The sequence below is a fragment of the Talpa europaea genome (genome assembly GCF_964194135.1).
Source record: "Talpa europaea genome assembly, chromosome: 9".
NCBI classification, from domain to species: domain Eukaryota; kingdom Metazoa; phylum Chordata; class Mammalia; order Eulipotyphla; family Talpidae; genus Talpa; species Talpa europaea.
In genome coordinates, this window is record NC_140076.1 from 14,627,874 (window position 1) to 14,655,320 (window position 27,447).

The 27,447-nt window shown below is 47.5% G+C and overlaps 1 protein-coding gene across 1 annotated transcript; it reads right to left on the bottom strand.

Annotated features, from left to right (window-relative positions):
• Positions 1–9,194: 9,194 nt before the first annotated feature.
• Positions 9,195–27,236, bottom strand: PAFAH2 (platelet activating factor acetylhydrolase 2; the record flags this gene model as incomplete). The annotated part of the gene is made up of 10 exons (XM_084243307.1): positions 27,024–27,236; positions 25,461–25,611; positions 24,424–24,520; positions 21,201–21,269; positions 20,677–20,818; positions 19,328–19,441; positions 16,052–16,143; positions 14,560–14,730; positions 13,306–13,460; positions 9,195–9,289 (listed from the first exon to the last, which is right to left on the bottom strand). The coding sequence occupies exons 1-10, from the start codon at positions 27,111–27,113 to the stop codon at positions 9,195–9,197; spliced, it is 1,176 nt and encodes a 391-aa protein (XP_084099433.1). The 5' UTR covers positions 27,114–27,236.
• Positions 27,237–27,447: the final 211 nt, after the last annotated feature.

A 27,447-nucleotide genomic window follows, 5' to 3' on the forward strand; every position in this document is an offset into this window, starting at 1 on the left:
CCTGGCTCCAATGTCCGCTCCTCAACACCACACTGGGTGTCAGGCAGCTTGGGCTCCGTGCCAGATTTGCCACTGATGAACCTGTATCACTGAGCCTCAGTTTCCTCATTTTTTTAAAATAATGGGCTAGGTTAGAGAAAGGGTTCCTTTTGGCTCTACTATCTGGAAAGGTGTATTTGATGAAAAGACAGAGTTCCAGGTAGGAGGGAGGGGTACGTTTGAGACATACAGGAGCCCCATCCCCATTTGACTGCACAACATCAGCCAACAGAGATCCAGCGGCGCCAAGAGATGAGTCCAGGTCTCCAAAGCATTAGTCATCGTCTGCTCCCACATCCCAGGGGGCAGAGGGGCTGATGCTCCAATTACGCTGGATTGATGAGGGAGCTCCAGGATGATGAAAGGGCGGGAGAGGAGATGTCACAGGACACATGGGAGATCTGAATCACCGGCTTGGAGAAGGCAGGAAGGGCCAGTCTTCACATCTCTGGTGAGGATGGGAGCCCAGTGGCAGGGTCGAAAGACTCAGGACATCTGCAACCGGGGCCCCGGTCCTGGCTCTGCCACTGACAAGCAATATGACCTTTGTTTGACAAATTACTTCCCCTCTTCAATCTTCAGTTTCCACATTTAAAATATCAGGGAGGGCCTCCCCAGTGGCACAGCGGGTTGAGCACCGCACTATGAAGCTGTCCTCAGCCTCTGCAGCGCCGGTTCGACTCCCAGCTGGCCAGGGAGATTCCCGCATGGCAGGGCAGACCTCTCCTGTCTTGCCTGCTGCTCCCCTCAGCAGTGCTTTCGTTCTGTCTGCCTGTTCTGCTCCCCACTCTGTCTCTGGTGGATCCTCTCACCCTCCCGTGCCTATGGCCTGTACCCCAGCTATTGTATAAATCAAAAAAAAAAAATCTTAAAAAAAAGTTTGTTTTTTTTAAAAATCAGGGAAATGACTTTTTAAAAAACATTGCACCAATTTATACAAGAAATATATATGATTGCTAACACCAACTAGAAATGGTTCAAATAGCCTGACAATTGCTAAGCAGATGGTGGGGAGGGAGAACGGGTTGATATACATCAAAATATTAAACACCGTTTAGAATGCTGAATAGTAACTAACATTTATTGAGCGCTAATTATGTGCCAGGCACTGGGCAGAGGCCTTCCTGTGCATGACATCATTTAATATCCTCGAGCATCTTCTGAGATGGGTATTACCATTTTTGGATGAGTTAGTTGAGGCCCTGAGAAGTTACGTCACCCAATGAGCTAATTAGTGATGGTGTCAGAACCCAAGTCCAGAGGTTGATCCGAGTGGGAGGGAGACACTCCTAACCCCCGCACACCTGTGCCTCACTCAGACTGTGGCATGTGAGGAGCACGTAGAAATAGAGAAATGCATATATGAGGCATGTGAAGGGGGAGAAACTTCCAGAGTGATTATGTTAATATAAAAATGTTGGCATCCACATAAGGCTTGGGAGTTTAAAAATAGGCAATGCTGGCAACTTACTTGGGGCTGCTGCTAAAGTGAAGACATTTCTGCTTCGTTTTTGTAGTAGAGATGATGAAACATTTAGTACCTGAGTCAGAGAGTAGCATACCTGATCGGGACTCTCTAGTTCTGATTCTTAAGTTTTCAGGTGAGCAGAGAAGGGAGGTACAGCAGTGCTTCCTCCTCCCTAAGATGCAGGAAACCAGACCACATGATGCTGCCTCCGGCTTCCCAGCTACTACAAGTTGCCTGCACTGGTTCTGTGGCACATACTGGAGTCACCTGAAAAACTTAAAGCTATTGATGTCTTGCTTAACTCCAGGGTTTTGACATGGAAGTTTAAAAGTATCTCAAGTGATTCCCACATGCAGAAACATTTGAAGACCACCCCTCCATCGCCTTCACTCACATAGAAGGCCCTCTCTGATTTCTTTTTCTTTTTTAAAGATATGTTTTTATTTAAAGATTTATTTTTATTTACTTATGCATCCAAGAAATGGGGTATGGACCAGAGGTGCAGGGGGTTAGAGGATTCACCAGAGACAGAGTGGGGAGCAGAACAGGCAAATCTACTGAAATACACTGCTGAGGGGAGCAGCAAATGAGACAGGAGAGGTCTGCTGTGCCATGTGGGTAGCTCCCTGCCAGGGATTGAACTTGTGCCGTAGTGGCTGGTGATGGCTTGATAGCACTGAGACTTTAACCCCTGCGCCACCAGGGAGGCCCTCTCTCTGATTTCTTTAGTAATCTCTCTGTTATCCTTATTTTTCACCAAACCATTTACAATTTCCTGACCATACTATGACCTGCTATTTACATTTCTGTGCCTTAACATATAATTTCCTCTGCCTGGAATGCCTTCTCCTTTGTCTATCTGGAAAACTCCATTTATCTTCAATATCGTGGTAGCCAGGCTCCAGGATGGCGCCCCATAATCTCCACATCCTGATAGTCACGTCTTTGCACACAAAATAGTCCTTCCCACACAAAATAGGTCTGATCCATATAATAATAGATCTTGTGGAAATGATGGGTTGTGACTTTCAAGGCCGGGTCAGAAAAGGCCTGGTAGCTTCCATCTTATTCCTCTTGGATCACTGGCTTTGGGAGAAGCCAGTGCCATGTCCTGAACAGCCCTATGGAGAGCTCCACGTGGTGAGGACCTGAAGCCCCTGCCAACAGCAGTGTGGGGAGTCCAGTGGAAGTGGGCCCTCCACTCTTCATCAAGACTTCGGATGCGTCTTCACTGCAATAGCATGCAAGATCTTAAGCCAGAACCACCCGACAACGCCACCAGAGAACTCTAAGTCATAAAGTAAGCTGTTCCATAATGTTTGTTGTTCCAAGCTGCTGAATTTGGGGATAATTTAGATAACTAATACAATTAGAAGAGTAGATAACTCATACAAATACTGAGCTCAAGTGTATGATACTGTGACGCCTGCCTGGCTCCTCTCCTCTGCTGATGTCGCTCATCTCTGTGGCTACTGAGCCTCACGCATCCTCCATCCCAACGCTCACCCCGCGGGCCTGACTTGGCTTGCCCTCCTTGCCCTCTGGATTCAGTGCCACGAGGATGGGGGCAGCCATGGTACTGCCTCGGTAAGCACCTGCAGAGTGAATGACCACTCAGATCTTCCATTTGAGTGGATTCTCCCGGCTTCCTAGCCCAGACTTCTTCCCTCCACTAAAACCCCAGGGTATGACTGCTGGAAATCAAAGATCTCATAGAGAACTCTCACATGACATCTGAGGATCTTCTTAATAGTCCAACAAAAAACCCTGGCACCCAGAGGCGCATCTAAAGCACTAGCCTGGAAATCAGATCAGGGTTTTAATTCAAGTCTGCCAGGCAGCTACTGGTCTTGTCTGGGCTCTGGTTTCCTCATGGACCAAACGATTCAAGGGCTCCTCCTAGTCTAAAATTCACTGATTCTATATTTTCAGCTAGCAATTACTCTCGTTCCATAAAAGAAAATAGGCTAATAATGGTAAAGCACAGCAAGTGGTTCTCAAATTTGGCTGCTACCCCTGGAGCCCTCCCCTTCTCCCCTGCCCTCCCCCCACCAAAACACACACTTGGGCCCCCATACCTTCTGGATCTCTAGAGACATGGCCAGGCCATGGATATTTGCATTCGGTTCCAAGTGACCCTGCCTCTAGAGTGCGCATCTGGAGCGAAGCATGTCCTCTGCAAGTGGGTTAGAGACTTCAAAAAATTTTCTGCCAGCCAGTTGGCTCCATGGTGCCATATTAATGGGTTTGCCCCCTGAAGCGCTAGTTTTATATGAGGTGGCTAGGAGGATGCGTGGATGGAAGTGGTCCACCTCACTGCCAGAAAGCAATTCAAGGTATACGGTCAGGACTCAGTGGGTTTCAACAAAATGACTTTGCATAATCCACTGGCTTTAGGGCATTTACTGGAAACCAAACCCATGGGTTATTTTAGCTTATATAGGACAAAGAACTGCTTTCCTCTTGTGAGATAGGAATGAACTTGTTACGGTTCCAATCCTGGCACCAGCACTTACATGCTGGGTGACTGTGGCTGAGCTAGCCGAGCTTTCTATTTTTTTTTTTTTTAAGATTTATTTATTCATGCATGCAAGAACTAGGGTACAGGGGGTGAGAGGCAGAGTGGGGAACAGAACAGGTGGATCTACTGAAATACACTGCTGAGGAGAGCAGCAGATGAGACAGCCACGTGGGTAGCTCCCTGGCCGGGGATTGAACTCATGCTGCAGCAGCTATGGATAGCTTGATGGCACTGTCTTTAACCCCTGCGCCACTGGGGAGGCCCCCTAGCAGAGCTTTCTAAACCCCTTTCCCGATGTGCTGCATGACGATAATATGCACTACCTTTCAGGAATGTTGCTGGGATGAAATGCTACAATATGTAAAACACTTCGCACAGTATCTGGCACAGGACAAGTGCTCATTAAGTAGTAGCACACTACGGCACAAACAAAATATGGCACATTTATTATTAACAGCAACATAGATTTGTGTAGTGCTTGTAAATTACAAAGTGATCTTCATTCTTACATTGAAACCCTCTTTCCCCAAAAACTCCTAAGGTGAGCAAGGGTGAGTGACCCCATTTTACAGAAAAACAAAGAAAGGCTCAGAAGGGTTCACTGGCTCCAGCTCAAATGGCAAAAAAGTGTCAGTGTCTGGATTCAGACCTGGGTGTGATTCTATGAAGATGAATAATTACATATGCACACTTGGCAGGCCGAGCATCTAGGGACCATCTGGCTTAGCAGGAGGAGGACTGTATTCTGAGCAGCTTCTTTTTTTAGATGAAAGCAAGATGAGAAAAACAAGCTGGCAAACTTCTTTCCCTCATTTTCAACATTGGTATGATTATGCTCAGTTTTGTCCCCCTTCTAACTCCCAAGCGCTACATGTCCATGGTTCTTGCTTTGCTCCAGCAGCTTTTGGCTGTACCGTCACTGGCTCTGCCCTGGTCCCCACAGCTGGGATCTGGGCAAACCAAAGGAAAAGGAAGCAGTGGCAGCTGGAGACATCAGAGGGCCGGGTGAACACCAGCTGTTCCCAAGTCTGGCTGGAGAATAAGAAGCCTGCTGATGGGGGTGGGGGGGTGGAGAGGGATCCCTGTTCCCCATGTCAGTCAGCAGGAGGGTGCCTTTTCCATCCCACAGATGGGTCCCACTCCTGGAATAATGTAATATTTAGTGCAACACTAAATATGGCTCAGAAAGTACTTCTCCTGGGGAGCAAGAGGCCAAGAGATCAAATGTTAGTTGAATTTAGTCAAGGCTTTCACAGAAGATCCGGGGAGCTAGAAACGGGCCTAAAGGATTAGCCGTACTTGGATGTACAGAAGGGTTGGGAAGGCCTTGCAAACAAGAAAACACCATGAGAAAGGGCATGGTGTTTGTCTGGGGAATGAGTGGGCATATTAAGGGCACCGTGGAAAAGGGGTAAGAAGGCAGGAAGGGTGGGGCAAGATCAGACCAGGAGCGAGCTGTAAGTGTCTAGGAAGAAGTGAGTCCCTGTAGATTCCTGACAACTGAATGACAGACATGAAATGTCAGAACTGAAGGGTCTTAGGGATCAGCCAATTCCACAACCAATACCCCACACTCGCGAAACTGAGGTCATGAGAGGAAAATCACCCGTTATGTGGTGCCAGAGGGGAAGCAACTGTGGGAGACAAGAACCCAGTGCCACGGGCAATCTGTTTGGTCCCCTTTCCATTAGACACCTTGCCAGGCTGGGATCTGACACAAGAGTAGTGTTTTAGGAAGATCTGGCAGCAGAACACAGGGGAGAGACAGATTAGCATGCAGGAGCCTGTAAAAGTTAGTCCAGAGGGGAGCTGATGGAGGCCTGGAATCAAATAAAATGGAAAGGACAGGCTGGGCGTGAGAACCAGCAAGAGGGAAAAAAGAAAAGGACTTGGTAAGAAACTCGATACGCCAGTGAGGGAGATTGAGCTGTTCAGAGGTAGTTCCCAAGCCATCCTCAGACCTGGGAAGTTTCTCCTGAGGTCACAGGGCACACAGGCCCTTCACCCCACCTCAAGGCAACAGACAAAATGAACACAACTAGCCTCTCCCACAATGCGCCAGCTCCAGGTCCTTTCCCTGTGGCCAACCACCACACAGGCCTCCTCCTCTGCTTCCCCATCCATGTTTCAGGATCCTCACTTTATATCTAGCGCGCAGTTGTGTGTTCGGATGGTCAGGTGTGAAATGAAACTCAAACCAGACCTGCACGTGTTTATTCTTCCTGGTGGTAAAGAAAACCTTCAAGGCTAGGCCTATGTGGATTTTGATTTCTGAAGTGAGAGTAACAAGAATGGGAAACTCTTTTTATCTAGCCCCACCCTCCGTCAGTGGTGGGAGTTTTAATCTTCAGATGAGGGAGGGAACTGAAACCTAGAGATTGGAATAAGAACTTAGACCAAGACCATCTGGGGCTGTTAAGTACAAGGACAAATGATACTAACTTCATAGGTAGGTAAGGAGAACCAAATAAAACAATACTAGTAACAGCTAGTGTTTATCAAACCCTTAGAAAGTGCTTCGCATGAATTCTTTAAGTATTATAAACAACCCTAAGAAGGTCAACACTATTTGAATTCCGTTCAAGTGAGAAAACTGAAGATCATCGAAATTAATAAATTAGCTGTCAGGGCTGTCAGAGCTGTCTGATTTCTGTTCTCAATCCTGCACTGCCTTCCGGTCTATCGAATTGACAGAGCACCTGGCTCGCAGCTCTCAGTCAGGCTGAGCATTCTCCCCCGACTCACTCCTCAGTGGTGGTGGAGATAGCACAGTCTCAGCACAAGTCATGCAGAACCGCAGCAGAGTCTGACATCCTTCCTTCTATTCATTATGAAATCATACTCTTCCTACCCTGGCAGTTTAAAGATTTGCAAACAGAGTATGCATATGAGCCTGGACAACCCAGTGACTAAGAGCAGGGGTTTCAATGCCTAACATCCCAAAGTTAAATGAAGTCAGTTCATACTGAGTAGTGTGTGCCTATCTTCCTGACAGATTACCAATCAAAGTAGCCAATATTTTACTTTGTGGCTAAAAGGATAATTTTCAATTACATGGAACATTCACCTACTCTCATGTTTCTGGAGAAAGAGGCCTTTAGCAGAACAGCAGCTGAATGAAGGTGGATTCAGTTTCCAAACAACTTCATTCTCTAGCAAGGCACCAGGTCTTTAAAAATAATAGATGCATTATTTATGGATTTAAGGTAGAAATTGGGCCTCATGTGCTAATGCTGCCAGCACTGGCCCCTTGGCCTAGAGAGAACCAGCTCTGCAAGGAGGGAGTAGTGTCCACTGGTTCTCTGAGTGCCCAAGTGGCCAGGCCCAATGTGGGAGCAGGAAGGCCCTACCACGTATCTGTATGTGCTCTCCTAGAAGGAAACTCAAAATGTGCTGTTGAGTTAAACAGCAAGCCAACAACTTCGGGATAGTCTTTTTAAGAATATATGGAACATTTATGAAATTGACCCTGCACTGGGGCAACAAGCAAGTTTCAGAATAAAAACCAAATGGGTGCTTTTCTCTCAGTAAAAGCAATTAAGGTAAAAAACAATGAACTAGAAGACAACTGGGAAAGTCTCACGTTTGAGGGTAGGAAACATACTTTCGAATAACTCACCCACTCTTCCTAGCTTTTCCTAATGCAGATCCCCATTTAAGAAACGCAGGCACCAAGGCTGGAAAGAACATAATTTGTTCAAGTTTCCCCAGTTAGCCGTCTGGCGCTAGGGCCCAAAGCCAGGCTGTTGGACTCTAGTGTCCACATGTCTACGCCTCACTAGGATTCAGACGGCCCCTCCCGCAGGCCCAGGGCCTCACTGCATCCCAAGTTTCACATCACAAAAGAGCTGTTGAGAGGCTTGGACCTCCTAGGTAGAGATGCAGTGCTCCTGTGCATTTACCTCCCCTGGATGCTCCCACTTGGGCTGAGGAGAGAAGCCTAGAGCAGTGGAGAGAAGTGTTTCAAGTTGAAGTAGCTAGAAATTGGGCCTCATGTGCTTTGAACCAGATTCCTCAGAAGACTTACTTTCTTTTCAAAGGTTTTTTTTTTTTTTCCTACATGGACATAAGTGGTAAGCGAACAAAGAAAGACAGAAGGAAAAGTTACTTCCAGATGGTTCCCCATCTTGCTCTAATGCAGATTAAATAAGGAGAATATTCCAGCATATCAGTGAACAAGGATGAGTATTAATATCATTCATATTTATAAGTGGAACAGGATAGAAATTCCATCTATATCGTGACTTAAATTTGGGGTGTGGGCTTCAGAAAGAGAAGAGAGACAACTACAGCACCCTAGTGGTGAGCAAGTAGGAAGTTCATACTATCTGAGGTAGGAGCCAAGACCAAAGCGTCCCTAGGCCCCTCAGGGATGGTCCCCGACTCTAACTGACCAAACTTGATCCCTCTTGTGGCAAGGGCCTGTTCAGGTGGCTACTTAACACCATTGTTCTGTCTCTTCTGCTCAGCCTGCTTGAGTTTCCTCCTGTCTAGGTACATTTTTAGCAAAGCCCACTTCCAAGGTACTCCACGTACCTCAGCTTCTCTCCCTGTGCCGTGAAGATAACACTGCTTTGCTCCCCACCGTGGACTCACAACTATAACTCAGCCCTGATTACACGCTCAGGACTTTGTTTCAGGCTATGAGAAGGCTGGAAATAACAGAAAACGCGATGGTGGTCCGTACCCTAGAAAGTTACCGGAAGTGCTCAGAACTCACCAAGCAGCCCTGGAGAGGGAGAAGGCTGAGAGGAAGGAAGAGACAGTCCCAGTAGGCCAGAGGTCCTGAGGTGGGAATTTTCACTCCATCCTGTGACTTCATTTCTTTCCTGGAGAAACCACACTGGTCCCAGGTGAGGGAATAGGTGAGCTGGGTTCATAGTGCTCGGCTGGGGTTCCGGTCTCCCCTAAGCCCCACCCCACTGCTTGTTCCCCACACAATCAGGGCTCAGGACCCAGAAAGTCGGTTTGGCAATTAATAAGTGATCCAAGTCCCAATGTGAGTTTAAAATCAAGTCCAACACCAGTTATCCAATCAGCAGTGTGATTACATCTTCTCAATCTGTGAAGAAGGGTCATGTCAACCGCTTCCTGATAGCAGGTTATAGGCATCCCTGGGCAGGCCCCAAATGGGAACTTGGCTCAGTGACAAATGGCCAGTTGTGCCTACAGGCTAGACAGATGGTGTGGGGACCCTGGGGTGAGCGACGGTCCGATGCCTTCAATGAGGCTATCCCACTGGTCATAGTCCTCTTTGAGATCTGCATGGGAAGAGAAGAGGAAAACCAGGTCAATCATTGCAGGTTAGAGCACAGAGCAGCTCCCAAGGGGTCATTCTAGAGATAGGAGCTCCTGTAAGGACTGCTGTGGTGGCGGCAGCAACGGAGACGATTTTTCATGCAGTGCCTCCACAAATGGGCTCCATAAATGACTTGTTTAATTCACAACTCAATAATGATCATAATAGAGGGTAACATTTATTGAAGAATAATTCATTCTGGGGATTGTGCTAAGTATGTTTTTCATTAATTTTCACCCTGTCTCTACGAGATAAGCACTCTTACTGGCCCTAGTTTACAGCTGGAGAAACAGAGACTCAGAGAAGAGACCTGATTTGACCAAGGTCATTACAGCCAGTAAGTGGTAGAAACAGAATTTGAACTCTTGGTCAGAAAGGATGAGGAAATAGGGAATCTATTTCCAGGCTCAGGGAGGCTGCTGATTAAGAAGTGGCTGTTCACACTTCAGCAGGGGATGGAAACCCAATGTCATCACAGTAAAGAGCAGAAGGAACAGAACAGCAGCATTATGAAGCCGCATGATGCTGGGTATGATTCAAGGGAGGCCCAGGTCGCAGGGAGGTGCATCTAACTATACAGCAAGCACAGTCAGAGGGGCCCAGGGCCTCAGGCTGAGGGCACAGCTGAGTGAATCAAACAGCTAGGCCAGAGGAGGAAGCACCCTCCACCCTTGGATCACCAATGCCTGCCGAGGACCTGCTATGGGCTAGGTCCCCAACAAATCATGCTACATATTCACTTATTCAAAAAATACTGGGTGTACACACAATGCACGACGGGCTGTTCTTGGAGCTAAAATTAAGGATTTCTACAGACAGAAACCCTCATCCTCATAGAGCTCACAATCCAGTAGGCAGAGATAACAATTAACAAAATAAATGATACAGGAGGTGAAAAAGGTGGTATATGCTTTGGAAATAAAAAGACAGAAGCGGGAAAGCTGGCCAGGGGGACAGGAATGAGGGAGGAAGAGAGGGCACAATGTTTAAAAAGGGTGAGGTCTGAGCAAAGACTGAAGGGAGGCAGGCATGCGCCACAAAGATATGCGGGCGGAAAGGGGGGGCCACAGAAGACTACAGTGGAGAAAGATGGTGCCTTGGTGCTGGGGGGGGTGGGCAGCATCTACCTGAAGGGGTAGGATCCTGGACTTCTGAAGCGGGGGACCAAATACAGGCAGGCCAGTAGGCAGCAACCGAACCCCCCAGCCCCGCGCTCTCTGCGCTCTCTCTGGCTCCTCTCCTCTCTCGTGTGCTCTCGGCCCAGGCGTCTGTACTTACAGATGTGAGTGCCTCGTGCTCACTGGCTTCTCAGCCCAGGTATCTGCAATCACAGGCGCACACGCCCCATGTTCGTGATTTTTGCAATAACACATTGTCACGTGTGGGTAAGGGAAACTGGGAGGAAAGCAAAGCCACGGGTGGCGGCTGTAGAGGCTAGCAAAGGGAGGCGAAAGAGCCCGAGCTGCTCCAGCTTCTCTACAATTGGGATGAGAAAGCTTCACGGGTGAGTTTTAGGGAGAAGAGGGAAAGAAGAATCAGGGAAAGTGGCAGACATTTGCAGTGTGAACCCTGACGCTTGGCTTTTTGTCATGCAGGTGCCTGACTTAAGTTTTCACGTGGAGACACCCACTTCAAGGAGGGCCACCTTGTGAAACACGCCGCCTCCTTCTCTGAGGTGCCTTTGTGTTACAGAACCTCGCTGAGGTCACTGGCAATTTGGGACTGTGTGTGTGTGTGTGTGTGTGTGTGTGTGTTCGTTCTCTCTGGCATGTTAAATTCCCTGCTCTGTTTTAAATTCACCAATAAAGGGTGAGGCCATGAGCCCCTAGGCCCTTACCCTGACCTGACACAAGCCTCTGTGCCACAGGTATGCTGTGCAATTTCCTGGGCTGGTAAGTCATAAAGCTCTTATTTCCCCAAGTTTCCTGATGGTGATTGCTGACGAGCATCTTGCAATCCTAAGAACCACCAGGATTGGTCCAGCCACAATGAAGACCATGGACAGGCTGAAGCTGGCGCACAACATGGAAATGAGATGGCGACTGGAGAGGAAAGTGGGGTCAAGAGAGATTTTTTAAAGAGAAATTTCAGCAGGAAATGAAGCTGCAGAGAGGGCAGAATTGCTGGCTTGATGATCCTGAACAGGCCAAAGAGAATGAAAATCTCATGCGCACGCAGAGGTGTTGGCCTGTGTGAGGCTACAGGCCGGACACTCGCGCAGCCAGACGGAAGGCTGAGTGATGCCAGGAGGTGGGAGATATGATGTGGGGACTCTGAGGATTGCTTCCATTTTCTCAAACAGAGGGAGGTAAAGTAAATCAGCTGAGAGACAGGACGGGGGAAGGAGGTGTGAGAGGTCTGAAGGGGAGAGTGCGAAACAGTCTTCCAGGAGAGTGGGCGAGAGGAGGTGCATGTAGTTACTATGAGAGAAGCACCGACCTCAACAGTAGACAATGCCCCAGTGTCAGCGGAAGTGCGCTCTCAGAGGCATCTTTAGGAGTGGTGAGAGGTTTAGTCAAGCCACCTACAACCTATTTTAGCTTCCCATGTGATCATGCACTATGGGGCCGCCCAAAAGCTTTTCTTGCTTTGTAGACCTAATTACTTCAAGTGGAGAAGCTGCCTTTTTCAGATTGTCTTATCTCCTACCAACTGCAAGAGCCCTCTGGGCCTCTGCCTCTCAAGGGCCCCAACCTGGCCTGGCCTCCAGGATGCAGCCAGGTGCAAACACAAGCCCATTCCTGGGATTGCTGCTGAGAAGCCACCAGAGTCCCATAGCCTGTGCAGAAAATTCAGACGTACTTCAGCAAATACATGGGCTGCTAGATCTCCCTTATGCCCAGTTGTCTACCTTTGTCTTTCAACAACTAACTGTCTTGAACTCTAGATACACTAAACACAGCATCCCCAAACTGACAAGGTGCACTCAAGCCTTTGTGCCTCCTACCTCTTCCCTGCCCAGGGAACCCTCTTCCTTTGTTAAGATGAAAAACCAGCACTGCTTTGTCTACAGAGCCTTCTTGTTGGCTGCCCACTTCCTCAGACACAGAGGGCAGAGGTAGGTAGGAACCTGTCCTCTGTGTCTCCTGAGCACGTACCCTGGTCGGGGAACTTTCCTGAGATCATCACCAGAGACACCAACAGAACAGTGATGAAGCGTGTGGGCTCTGAAATCAGACAGCCTGGCAAAAATTACTTAAAATTTCTAAGCATCAGTATCCTTACCTATAAAATGGAGTCACTAATAAAAGTACTTATCAAAAAGGGCTATCTTTAGGATTACGCATGATAAAGTACTTAGCAGGAGTCCTGGTGTAAAGTCTTCCACAACCTTCCTACAGTCTAAGATCTCCTCCTCCATCTCCTCTTCTAGCTTGTCTCCAGTAACGGGTAACTTAACTCGACAGGCAGTGTTGCTAAGGGGAGCCCAATGTGCCACGAGAGTCTGGGACGTCTGTAGCCTTCAGCTCTTACCTTATGACGCAGTGCCTAAAAGGCGACAGGGGAAGCGGGCTGAGTGCCACATGGTCAGCCCATGTCTTGAGACACAGACCCTTCCACTCCTACCAGGGGATAAAGATGATGTGCTAAAAGGTCTCCAAACCCAAAGCCTCTAAACTCAGGCCAGAATAATGGCTTGTGATGAGTAAGAGCAAGTGAACAGGCATAAATATAAAATGCAGAAATGCAAATTTAGGTTAAAAAAGTCAATATATTCATAATAGAACAGGCAGATTTAAAAAGCAAACTCGCTCCAAACCAAAGTCGCTTGGCACTTGTGGCAATGTCGGCGCACTGAGGCTGTTTAGTTACAAGTCTAGTGTCCAAAGCACAGAGGTCTGCTGTCCCAGGGACTGGCCAGATCAGATCCAGGTCATTGTGTTCGAGTCAGGGCACCGCATGTAAAAACAGACATGGCGGTATAGGCCACAATGCAGGGAAATCTAAGGGTTCCATACACCCCATCTCTCTCCTTACCGAGATGCTTCTGCAGGAAGGCCAACATGGCCCGCACCACAATCTCCTGACCTGCATAAGGGTCCAAGCTCCCACAGGATTGAGTAGAGAAAAATTTTCCAATCCAGCTGCTAGTCACAAAAGCAAAGTCCGTTTGACTCCGATGAACAGAACCACTGAAAGTGAAGAGAAACCAAATAATTGGTAAGGGTCTGGAGGCTAGGGCACATGAATATTATTAAGTACCTACTATGTGCAAGGTGCTTGATGTGAGTTACATCACTGGATTTTTCACAACAGTCTTGGAAGGGAAGTATTTTCTCCCTTTGACAGAATCAGAGGAGAGAAATGATCTGAGGTCACAAAGCTAGAAAGGGTATGAATGCAGGTATACCTGTTTCAAAGCTGCCTAAACCCCAAGACCATAGCACCTGGCAGGGCAGGGAAAAGTCTGAGTGAGCTGGAGGGATGGGGGTTGGGGGCAAGGGCTGCTGCAGCCGCCATCCCTGCTCTTATAAACAATATTGTGCCACAACTTTACCCTCTGTCCTTCCAAAGATTAACAAAACATATTAGCTCCTTCTTCACAAAGTGAACAGGAAAATGGGATTGCCTGCCTTTGTTATGTAATCAGGAAAGCAAGGGCAAGAACAGGTAAAAGAGGAATTCCAGATTCGAGTTTAAGTCCTTCGATGTCAACATGGCTCCTGATCTGCATACAAGACATTTCTTAAAGTCACTCAAAAATTTCCTCTGTGAAAAATGGCTCCTGGAAACTATCTGATGATACGGGTCATAGAAGTGAAGAGAATGCAGTTTCTCTGGGCATATTTAGGTGGTTATGGGAGACATCTGGATTTAGGTATTCGTGAATGTCTCAAAAAAATCTATCACATGAATGTCAAAACTCTTTTATATGCATACTTTTCAAGACTCAGTATAATTCCCAAATGAGGGCAGAGCTCTCTGGACCCCACCCAGGCCCACCCTCTTCCTCACCAATACACAATCCCATAGTAGTTTATCTAGAAAGCAACAGGTAAATCCTGCCATAAAATCATACAATAAAGTAGTAAAGAAATCACTGTAGGTGGAGTTAAGTGGACAAGAGGGATGGCTAGGAAATTTTGAAGGAGTTAAGAGTTTGAAATTCAGGAAGTATCTAGATATTCTATTAATGGGTAGAACTTCTGAATAATTTAGAAGAAATGAAGGGGGCACAGCTGAATAGAAAACGGAGTGAGGCTGGGGATCACAACCTTGGGGTTTACTCACAGGACAGTGATGATCCTGGATTGTTCATGCCGGGCACAGATCTTCTTCATCAAGTTAACACTCTCGACTGTCTGGAATTTCTCAGCATTGATGAAGAACACAGGGCCTCGGGCCTTGGGGTAAAAATCCCGTTCCAGAGGAAACATCCAAGCATCCAGAGCCACTGCACACCTGAAAAAGGAACAGATGCCTGGGAATGCCATGCCAGGCTGAAGAGTTAGGGCAGCGGGAATGGGGTAGAGTTCTTCCCTTCATGGGTGAAGGCTCAGAAAGGCAGGAACGGGGGCCCATACCCTTCATTTAAGATGTGGATAGAGATAATTTGCACAGGTCACCAAAGATCCTTCTAGATTTTAAACTCACTCAGAGCAAGGATCAGACCTTCTCCTCCTCCTGGATCTACTCTCTGGTGGCTGACTTGAGTGACCCAGAATGCTATTTTCACTCAATGAATTGTTCATTCAACAGTCGCTGAGTGCCCCTCCGAGCTCAGTCCCGTGGGCACAGAGATGAATGACACAGTTCTTGCTCTCAAGGAGCACCCAGTCGAGGTGGGGAGTCAGAGCAGACAAGGGAATAGAACTTAGCGTCCTGATTGCACACAAGGTGCTATGTGAGCCCAGAGCACATCAGAGAGGGACTCGTGGGTGACCCGACTAACAGACTGGCCAGTGTGTCAAGCAGTGAGCCCTGTGAGCAAGGGCAAAACTCAGGCCCTGAGAGTAGCACTGCTTCCCTACCCGCCACTCCCCACCCCTCCAATCCTCTGCATCCCAGTAAGGGACCATCATCTCCTACACAAATGAAGAGCCTTGAGTCCTCTTCTTGCACCTCATACATAACTGAGTCCTGAAAACTCTAAAACATGCCAACTCCATTCACTTCTCTCCATCCCAATGCAAATGCCCCACTTTTCCCCTTGACTGTGAAATAGTTCCCCTGGAACTATCCTTTCTTGCTACAATGCACTTTCAAACAGTAGCCAGAGGGAGCCTTGGACATATAAATAAGATTTTTTCTCTGCTTAAAATCCTTTAATGGTTTCCCAATGTAAGTAGAATAAAATCTATTTCTTTTACTCTGGCCAAGAGGGCCTGTGGCCTGTTTCTCTCACTGATCACATCTTGAATGGCTTCCCCCCACCCACTCTGCTCCTCTCACACCATACAGCAAGCTGTTCTCTCTGGCTGGGGTGATTGTCCCCCAGCCCTCTGTATGGTTGGCTTCTTTGCCTTCTGAGTCTTGGCTTATGTCACTTTCTCAGAGAAGCCTCCAACTACTCTAGCATGTCATCCTATCCTGTTGTCTTCATTGTACTTGGGTGCTGGGGGGTTACTTGTTACCTCACTTATAGTCTGTCTTCTCCCAAAATAATCTAACACCCTGAAATCAGAGACATTGCTTTCTTGTTCCCCACTGGATCCCCAGTAACCTAGCATCTAACCCTTGTATAAGGAACCGGGTGAAGGAAGAGCGAATGAAGGAAACTCACCGAAGCTGGGCCTCCTTGGCCAGAGCCAGAACAGCCGTGGCCCCTCCAAAGGAATGCCCCATCACGGCCACACGGCTCATGTCGATGCCACCCTGAGAAAAGCGTAGAGCGCAGCTAGGTCAGAAACTGAGGGCTGCCTTTTTAGGCATTCTTCGGGGGCAAGAGGAAGAAAGAGTAAGAACATGATGCAGAAGCATCATATATGAGGGAGCCCCTCAAGCCTGGAGCCCACTAGGGAGCAGCAGTCAGGCACCCCGGGGGGCCATACAGCCTTCTGTCAGCGGGAGTCTGAAAACCATGTTTTTCATCTTTATTTTTATAATCTTCCCACCTACAACCCCCAAGAGGGTGGACATTCAGACATCTATGAATACATGAGTGGACAGCGTGACGTGACTGCACACCAACTCCTCAGTCTGGGAGAGCACGTTAGGAGTAAGAGCCCCCTCCATCCTCTGGGTCCCAGCCTCACCACCAGCCCAGCAGGACGACGCGTGGATGAGTCGAGGACAGCACTGGGGCCTTCTGCTGCCCAGGCACATTGCACTGAAGCAAGGACTCTTTGTACAGAAACCAACTCAGGTTCTGCTTCCTCTGGATTTGTGTCCTTACTTCTATCCAAATCTGCTTGCTCCAACATGCTCTTGCAAGTATCTATTTCTGGCTGTCCCCAGAAGCTTTCAGGGCATGGTTATATAAAAAGCCACTGCAGCTGCCTGCTTTGGGGCTTGAGAAATCTCGCTAGGCTTTGCTGTCTAACCTCTGCCCTGGACTCTTGATCTCCTCAGCACTCCCCAATTCCTATCCCAAGTTCTGCATCTAAATTCTCCTTTGCTCAGGACCTTCAGATCAACATCTTCGTTGATGGCCTCTTCAGCTTTTATTTTTAGGCTAACTGTTCACATGACTCTAAGTGCAGGACCACACAGACTTCACCTGCCTCATTCCCCATCTACATAGGTGTGAACTCCTTGCCCCCAAACAGGCAACAGCATCTCATGTCCTTGCAGGGCTGTTTATGCAGATGTATGTAAGCTCGAATATATAACTTCTCTTTTTATACAAGTGATGTGCTAGCTTACTTTTTTGCATAACATTAGCACATAAAAAGCTTCTTATCCTTTTTTCACAGCTACATTTAATTTCACCAAGGTACAGAAAACTATTGATCTTCAGATCTGTTCCTCTTCTGGACAGTCAGACCGTATTTTCCAGCAGTTCGATGTGGCCTTATGACTGAGTTCTAGACTAGTCCAATCTATAATGTAAGTGAAAGCAGAATCTCTACCTCCTGGCCAGGTCCATAAAAACTCTTACTCAAATCCCCATACCCTTTGCTGTTTTGCTGGCTTAATGTACACAGTGACATTTTCACAAGTGGAAGAGGGTAGAGCAATAAGATGGAAGGCGCCTGGGTCCCTGAGTAACCCCTCGAGCAGGAGCTCCCGTTTTGGACTTGATATGGGGAGAGACACATTTCTATCATGTTGAACCACTGAGCTTTGGGGGTTTTTTGTTATCATAATTAGTATTACCCAAACAAATACACCCATTTTTCTATAATCTATTAAACTAGTTCTCTTATTGGAGAACAAGCTTTTGTTACTACAATAAACAGTGGAATGAATACCCTTGTACATACATCACGCTGTGTATGCTTGTAGAATTCCCAAAACTGAAAATTCCTGGGTCAAAGAATTTGTGCATTAAATGGTGGAGAACTATTGCCAAACTGCCCAGCGTGGGGCAATCTGTACTCTTACCAGCAATGGAGAAGAGTATTTACTTCCCCACAGCTCTGCCAACAGAGTAAATAATCAATTTTTGGGACTTGCTCAATCTGATAGGTAAAAATTTAGGTTTTCATGGTTCTGAATTTTCTCCAAAAGGTTGCCTCTTAACCTTATGGTAGCCTGCCACCCACCCCCACCCCACGCCTGTCTCGGGCTCATGGGTACACAGGTCTAGACATCAGGCATGTGTGCTGGTGCCCCACACTAAGTGGTTAGTGAAGTACTCTACAGGCCAGGCTCTGCCTTGCCTACTGGCCATCGAAGCAGATGCTTCTCCCCAGAACACTTTACAAGAGCCTTTGAGAAAGAAATTTTCTAAAGAGGTTTTGGGGCACACAGCACAGGTTTTGTGATCAAATTTAAAGTTTGACTCTAACCCTTGACTGTGGTAGTTAGCCGTGGGGAGATAGTTAGCTTCTTTGATCCTTGGTTTCTTTCTATAGAAAGAGAGGAGAGTGCTTACTGAAGAAGTCTGGGTGAGGAACCCTTATCACAGTACTCATAAAGCAGAAATTATTTTACATATATACATAGAATATTAAAAACATGGCCATTAAAAATTATGCTGTAGAAAAATATTAACTGGCATAATAAGACACTCGCATGACTTTGTGGAGTGAACAAAGGGACCACAAAATGGCTGTGTTACATGATAACATTATTGTTTAAAAAAAATACATATAAGTTACACATTTTAAAAGAATGAGAAAACATGTCCCAAAAATGTCCAAGAAATTGTTTCCTTTTTATGCTTTTGTGTGATTTCCTGATTCCCTGAATAGAGCCTGAGCTATTTTTGAAATTAAGGGAGAAACACCAGGGGAGGTGGGAAGAAAAATGTACCTTACAGGCACCAAACTTCCATCGCCAGGAAGTTTCTGTTCTCCTGAGAGGATTCTGGGATTCTCTCAAACGAGGCGATTAGCCTACAGTCAACATGGGTTGTTGCTGCTCGACAGTCCTTTCTTTGGGGATGGGACCATCTCCTCTTTACTAGGCAGTGCTGTGGGGTCCTCAGTCCTGGTGCTCAGGTTCGCCTGACCCAGAAGTGGGTGTACAACCTAGGCAGGCCAATCAAGTACCCTATTCCTCCAGCACAGAGATTGGCCCAGAAGGACTGTGTGAGCCGAGTGGGACCACAGTCTTCCCAGATTAATGGGAGCCAACAGTCTCTTTTCCTTTTAAATCTGGAGCTGCGTGGAGATGCAGGCTTGGGCTGCCAACCACCACACTTCCTGCCTAATGGAGAGGGTCTGGTGGGACTGAAGGCCACAGACAGAGTGAAAGTGAGCCAGGGATGGGTGAGAGTGACAGCTTTGATGAGACCCTGGGTCTAGCTACCCTGACAGAAAGCCCGTCTACCTTTGGTCTTCCTAGTTATTTGAGCCAATAACTCACTAACTTTTGGTTTAAGTTAGTAAGTTCAGTTTCTGTTACTTATAACCAAGGGAGTCCTGATGAACACATGAGTTTCAGGTCATACCTTCAAGGTTATCAGATCCAACCCCCCAGGCAAGATGTTGAGGATGGTCTGCCCAGTGGTGACCTCTTGCAGGACCCTCAGCACGTGCATACACTCGTGGACCCTCTGATGCACCTGCAACAGACACAGCCCGGGAAGGAGGAACAATGCAGCACCAGCAGCGAGAAGTTCTCTCTCCCCTACAGGACTGCGGAAGAATGCTGGCCCCGTCGGCCCACCCACAGCTCAGCAAGCACGGTGGGCCCCACATCCCGGCACAGGCTCCGCTCCCTCGCAGCAGCTCACATAAGCATCACCTACTGGTACCAGGAACTCAACCCTGCAGTTCCGAATCTATCTATGTACCCATGGGTTAGCAGGAGGACCATTTACGTGAAAGCATTTTGGAGAAAAAAAAAAGAATGCTCTTACTACCAATCCAGGAGTGGACTCTCCTTGTCCATTTACAGCATCCATCTACCGCTACCGTCTGCCTAACACTGCACTGCTCCACCTCTCCTTTAACCCTGACTTTTTTTTTTATTAAGATTTATCCATTTATTTATACAAGCACTGGGTACAGTCTGAAGCGCGGGAGGGTGAGAGAATTCACCAGAGCCAGGGTGGGGAGCAGAACAGGCAGACTGACGAAGTACACGGCTGAGGGGAGCAGTGGGCGCCGCAGGAGAGGTCTGCGGGCCATATGGGACCTGCACCCAGCAGCCCCGGCAGCCAGGGATCCAACTGGTGCTGCAGAGGCTGCGGGCAGCTTCACAGCCCAGCACTCAACTGCTCGCTGCGCCACCAGGGGAGGCCCTAATCCTGACTTTTGACAACTACTTCCCCAACCCCACCCCCCCAAATCTAATGATAACATTTCTGATAGGATTTCCCATTTTGGTACTTCCCTCCCACCTAACAGTCTCTCTCCAGGATTTTTCATATTGCAACTTGGGGCAGCAGTGGGGAGACTGGGGCTGCAACCTCAAAACAGTGCTATTATCATATAGTAAGGCTGAACATTTGCAAGCTCATCCTTCAAAAGCTGTGCTTCAAAGCTCAGAAGGTAAGCCAGTTTGCAGCTGAGACCTGCCAGCACTGGAGGAGATAGAATGAAGACTAAGAAGTGCTGCAGGTGTGTGAATCAGTGGTTCTGCCCTGTGTACACAAGCCCCTCACTGCTCCTTTCAATGTGGGCCTCTGTCACTCGCAGCTATAAGTCTTGATCACTACCACTTCTCTCCCCGTGGATGTGGCAAGCTCAGACCCGCTGTGGCTGAGACCCAAGAGAGAAGGTTAGTGAAGCCTTCTTAGGAGTATAGGGAGGCCAGGGTTGTGCCCCACACCCCCACACACTGGCACAAGCCTACCTGGCTATTCCGAACATGGAATTCCTTCTCCCCTTCCGCAATTTTCCGGTGGGGGACCCATTCCTCCTCCAGCGACTTGCTAGTGGGCTGGTTCTCCTCTGGGGCCTGTCTGCAGAAACAGGTGGCCGCAGCTGACCCGTCCCTGAAACACACATGCCACCAGACAGAAACCAGAAGACACTCTTGAGCTTATTCTCCCCTTTACCAAGTCCTCCTTTTCAGACAAGACACTCTGGATCATCCTCTGACTAGTTGGGAAAAAGATGTGGGCGCCTGCATGGGATGGTGGAAAAAACATGGAGTTTGAACACGGAGCTGGTCCTGAGCCCTAAGTCTGCTGTGTTATGTTAGTAAATTACTGAACATCTTTGAACTTCGCATTTCTCACCCACAAAATGGGTGTCATATTTGCCTGGCATGGATGTTATGAAGATTAGAAATAGTTTATCAATAGGGGACAAGCCTATATCCTAACCCACAAGTTATCTGATCTGTGGCAATGTATTATGACTGTCACCCCTCACCTGTGCTCTGGTACAGCAACCACGAAGCCATGAGAGGCCAGTTCCATGCAGAAGGCAGAATACAAGGTCCTGCAGATTCAGGAAGGGACAGAGAAGTGATCAAAATAATGGTCCAAACTTAGTCCCCAAGCAGGCTCTGCTAGTGACCTGAAAAGGCTGAACGCAGGAAGTTTCATGTGCAGCAGCTTTCTCCAGGTGCTTTCTCAGCCAGCATTCCCTTCCCTCACCAATGCGCCACGCGTCCTCCCCCAAGCACTGCAAATCCATCCATGGTGTCTTCCTTCATACAAATACTGATTCATCATCTCCCCCCAGAAAATTTGGCCTCTTCAACAACTGCAATTTTATTGTCTACACATTGTGTCCAAATTACTTGGTAAGTTCCTTGAAGACAGTGACTTAGCATGTGGATTCTTAGCCTATCCTCCAATTTTCCAGGAAAAAAGGAATATGGCGGACATCGCCAATTTCCTACTCCGAACACCTATTTTTCCTTCCTCCTTTTTAACAGAATCTGCTTTTCAGCGGAAGACACAGTCAGGCCATCAAGTCAATTCCCCGGTCTCCCCTGCAGCCAGACTTGCCTGTGTGATTAAGTTCTAGCCGAGCAATGGAAATATAATGCTACCCTCATAAGTAATTTAATATTTCCTAATAGATATATTTTTAAAAATTAAAAATAAACAGGTGGAATTAAATTGAAGAATATATTTTATTTAACCCAATATTGCTAAAACATTATCATTTCAACATAATAAAAATTTTAAAACTAATGAGATATTTTACTACTTTTTAAAAATTAAGTCTTTGAAATCCAATGTGTATTTTATACCTACAGCACATCTCCCACTGGAGCAGCCAATGTGGCTAGAAGCTACTATAATGGACAGGACAGAACTCGAGTCAACAGGATGTAAGTAGATGTGATACACAGAACTTCCAGGAAATCGGCTTCAAAAGGAGAGGGCTCCCTTCCTATTGCTTGAAATGTGGACGTAATGGCTAGAGGTAAAGCAGCCACATTGGGTCATGAGGTATCCTTAGTAATGGAAGCCACATGTGGGAGAACAAGATTATAAGAGAAGTCTGACTCTCTGATAACTTCATGGAACTACCCTATCAGCTCTGCCTACCTCTAGCCTTTCCCTCCCTGCCCTCGCTCTTGGAATTTTGCTCTGGTTAATGAACAATATTTATAACTGGTTCACCGTAGGTCTATTGAAGTAAAGTCCCAATACAGACTCTTAGACCAAAGGGCTATCCTCTCAAGTCATGCACTCACCTGCTCTTAATGAAACACCTTCAAACTTAGGAGAGCAAGTTCCTTAACTTCTTTCCCTACTAGACTAATCTTTCTTATGGCAGAGACTCTTACTCTCTACTGAGCACTCTACTACAGGACAGACTCTGCACATAGCAGGTACTAAACTGATTGAATAAGAAAGCAATAGAAAACTATCTGCCTCCTTTCTAGCTTCAACTACTCTCCATTTCTGCTGGCTGTGGGCTGCAGTTATCTGAGTCTATGCTCAGGCTTCTCTAGTGGATGCAAATTTCTTGATTTATTTCTTTCTCTGTCTTCTTGCACCAAGGGGCTGGCACAGAACAGGTGCTCAATAGATATCTATGAACGAATAAGAGCCTAGCGAAACATAGCCCTTGTATTTATTCAATAAATGCTCATTGAAACTACTTTCCAGATACTTTCCAGTGCCTGTCCTAGGCACAGGAAGAGAGAGAAGCCAGACATGGTCTCTGCCTTCATGGAACTTACACTCTAGCAGGAAAGACATTAAAGAATAATCACACAAATGACTCATTACAATTAAGTTAAGTATTGAAAAATACACATTGTCTTGTGAAAGCACATTACCAGAAAGCTAAATATAATACACGGATCAGGATGTGTGTCCCTAAGAAAGTGACATTCAAATGGAGACCTTCAAGGTAATCTGGAATTAGCCAAGTAAAGGGGAGAGAAAGGAAGAAAGAGAAGAAGAGTAAATATTGCAGGCAAAGGGGACAGCCTCAGAGCACAGCGCCACTGAAAACCCAGCAGCAGGAAATAACACGGTGCCTTTACAGAAGCAGAGGAGATTCGCTTGTCTGGACAGCTGGAGTAGAGCAGGCAGCAAGAAACAAGGCTGGAAACTTTGACCTGGACCTGCATCCAGGTAAGATTATGCAAAGAGCTGAATTAAGTTCAAAGGGCTGTTTCAAAGATTTAAGTGAGGGTGTGACATTCATTCGCTAAATATTCACTGGGCACTTACTATATACCAGGCCTGTTCTAGCAGCTGGAGCACATGATCAAATTTGGTTTAAAAAGAGGTCTCAGTGTGTCTTTTTGGTTTAAAAAGCCCTCTCTCAGGTCTCAGGAAGCCAGTCCACACTGGCTTCAGTGTGGACAATAGTTTAGGAAGAGCAGGGAGGCAAAAATAGATGCCTTTAACATGTGTGAACTCTGGACTTACATGCTATTGAAGGAACACAGAAGGAACATGCACAAACCTACACAGAAATACATGTACGACCATCATGAAGCGATACCACGCTCCAAGGTGCGGAGGTCCTAACTCATGGGAAGCGCTCTGAATGGTCATGGAATCAGAAAACTTAGGCCAGTGTCTCCCACACTCAGATCTTCCAGTTCACCAGCCCAACGTGAAAACCTTCCAGTTTTCTCCTCTGTGTTAAGAAACAGGGATGAGAACTCCCAGTCCGTGGGAGCAGCACGTCCATTTGGCAGATGAGGGAATCTAGGTTCAGAAAGTTCTACAACTGTCCCTAGCTCAGCGGGGCCCAGGCAGCATGGCTGAGACTTACAGGGGACTGGTGCTCCGAGGGCAAGGAGACAGGGTAGGGTTGTCTCGTTCGCTGCTACATCCGGGCCACAGGCAGAGCTGTCCCTCCATGGATGTTAAATCAATGGCTCTCTGACCTAAGTCTGAGCTCCTTCTAGTACTTCTGGGAGGAAGAAAGCTAAAAGGGTGTATTTATGTAACTGTCGGAACATGAAAAGCAAAGCACTGAAGCTGCCAAAGGCTCCACCAGGTGAAAAGGGCTAGGAAGGTGGCCCAGTGCTGTGGAATGAAGCAGATGGCAGATAAGACAGCTGGCACAGGGAAGTGTCTACATTCTCTGCCCTTGGAGAATAAGTTTAAGACTTAGCAGCTGTCACCAGGCAAGGACTATGACAAGGTCCAGGGAGATAGACTCTTACCTGAAGGCTCCCAGGCCATGGGAGAAGATGATCAAGGGGTATCCTGAATCCTTTGTCTTAAAGGGGCCATTCCAGCTAACAGGCAGGCGACAAGATCCTAGCAGAGACATGGGTGATAGAATCTCTGGCTGCCCCCAACCTATAATCCCAAGGGCAGTCTGGGTACAGGCATGAATGGGGACAGGTGACCCCCCCCTCTGGAGACCATCCTTTTCCCCTGAGCCTCCCAGGGCAATAAATTACCTTTTTTGTACCCCTTTTCTTCCTTAGAGAGCATGAAAACATAAGAAAAAAGGAAGATAAATCCAAAGGGGACTGAACAAGTGTGAGATAAATCCCTGAGAAGGCAACACGGTTGGTAATGTTCCTACTGGTGGGGTCTTTGGGGGAAGTGGATGATTAAATGTGACTCTGCCCAGAAGAGAGGAGAACTGGGGAGACAACTGCAGGAGACTGTGGGCTCCTTGGTAGTTAAGAATGTTTCTCTGATCTACAAAATAGCTGGCACTGTGGAGTGGGAACTAATACATACTAAATAAATAAATAATAGTCACCACGTATGGGACACAGTCTACATCCCAAACACTGCACTAGAGGCTTCACAGACTTCACACACTGCTAGGCTGCAAACGCAGGTGATTAGACAGGTTGAGGAACTTGCTTAAGTCCCACAGCTAGTAAATGATAAGTCAGGATTGGAATCTAGGACAGTCTAGCTCTATAACCAAAGCTCTCACATACATAATTCTCTCCCAATTCTTCACTGGGCCCTGAGCCCAGGAAGGGAGGGATTAGCTACAGTGCTGAGGTGGGTGATCACCCAGGCCACGCCTCCAGGCCGGCCATGGGAAGCACCGGAGTAGATGAGAGGTTTCCAGGAAGGGGGCGTCAAAGGCCTAGAGTGGAAGATGTAGGTTAAATGGATGCCCCACCACACAAGGGCTAGATAGAGCAAAGGTACTGCTTCAGCCTGGGGGATCTCCTAGGAGCACAACCAAGAAGTCAGGAAAGCATCTGGGGGTCAGGCCAGCCCTTACCTATGGCCAGGTTGAACAGCAAACCTCCCCAGCGCTTATTAAACTGCATGTAATCAGCAAGGCCACTACAGTATTCATAGCGGGGAATCCACAGGGGCTGCTCCGTGGTCTCTGCTTCTTGGCAGGGGTAGAATAGTCGAAAGAAACTCCCCTGTAGAAAAGAAGAAAGCAGCTGCTCAGATCAAGAAGCACAAGCAGCAGTGGATTTCCCAAGAGAAACACTCAGCAGGTGTTTGGGGCACCCAGCAAAACAGGGCACCAGAATGGGCAAGCTTAGGTTTCAGAAGCCATTTCATTTTTCGCATACTTGTTAAGGCTTATGTTATTCCAAACAGCCAACTGCATTTCAAATTACATCTGGGAGGCACCAAAACCTTTTTGGTGCTTGGGACATCAAGAGATTTAAATCTGACCCTGAGCCCAGGAAGGGAGGGATTAACTTCCGTGCTGAGGGGGGTGATCACCCAGGCCACCCCTCCAGGCTGGCCATGGGAAGCATGGGAGTAGATGAGAGGTTTCCAGGAAGGGGGCATCAAAGGCCTACAGAGGAAGATGTAGGAATGGGGGGAGAATAAGTCTAGAACCAAGAAGAAGGGGGGAACAGATATGGCTGAGAAAGAGGAGACTGTCTTTCTCCACGGAGAGGAGTTAAAGGCCACTGGCACGTGGGCCATACAAATTAGGAGGAGACTGAAAAAACTTTGCGAACCAGCATCTGCTCTCAACACAGGTAAGAAGAACTGAGAGCTGGGCCTCCCTGGCGGCGCAGGTGGTTGAGCACCGCGCTGTGAAGCTGTTCGCAGCCTCAGCAGCGCTGGTTAGATCCCGGCTGGTGGGCGAGGGTCCCACATGGCGCAGCAGACCTCTCCTGTCTCTCCCGCTGCTCCCCTCAGCAGTGTATTTCGTCAGTCTGCCTGTTTTGTTCCCCACTCTGTCTCTGGTGAATCCTCTCACTCTCCCGCACATCTGGCCTGTACTCCGGTTCTTGTATAAATAAATAAATCTTTAAAAAAAAAAAAAAAAAAGGGCCTCCCCGGTGGCACAGCGGTTGAGGGCTGGGTTGCGAAGCTGCCCGTAGCCTCTGCCGGTTTGATCCCCGGCTGCTCCCCGGCCACCGGAGGAGGGTCCCATGTGGTGCGCAGACCTCTCCTGCCGCCCGCTGCTCCCCTCAGCAGTGTACTTCGGTCCTTCTGCCTGCTCTGCTCCCCGCTCTGGCTCTGGTGAATTCTCTCACCCTCCCGTGCTTCTGACTGTACCCAGTGCTTGTATAAATAAATAAATAAATCTTTTTTTTAAAAAATTAAATAAATAAATAAATAAATAAATATTCTTTAAAAAAAAAAAAAGAACTGAGAGTTACCTTTGAAACAATAGCCCCCCTGACATGTTTCTAATAGGAAAGAGGAAGAAAAAGGCAAGGAAGACAGGCCTGAGTCTAACCAAATCCAGACCAGTGCTTACTCAGTTTCCCCAAGCTGGAATTGCACCAACAGAATCACTACTGAGAATTCCCAAGCAAGCAGAGCCATGGAGGCATGCAGGGACTGAGCTAGAGGTGCTTACCTGCAGACTCAGGCCCTCCATCACATCCCCGCAGCCTACGAGATGGGGTCCCGTGACAGGTGGAAAGCCCACAGACTGGGTGACCCCCATTTCATCACCAGTTGAATCGAATGACTTGGGCAATGCTGAACTTGACGGCTAGAGGGTGGAACACAGAACAGCTTCTTGCTGGTTTCTACTTAGCATCCAGTTGCTTACACATATCATCAGCACCCTCCCCTGTTATCTCTCCACCCTCTTGCCAGTGACTCATTCCATCTTCCACATTATCTGCTTTGCTCCACTGACTTTGTCAAGGTTTAGGAGCTGCTTTTTTGTTGCTGGTAATAGTGGTGGGATGAGGAGGTGGCTGTGAAAAGGAAAGTGAATTTCCATAGTCCTTAAAATCCACTAACAAGTGTTTATTCAATACACATTATAGCCC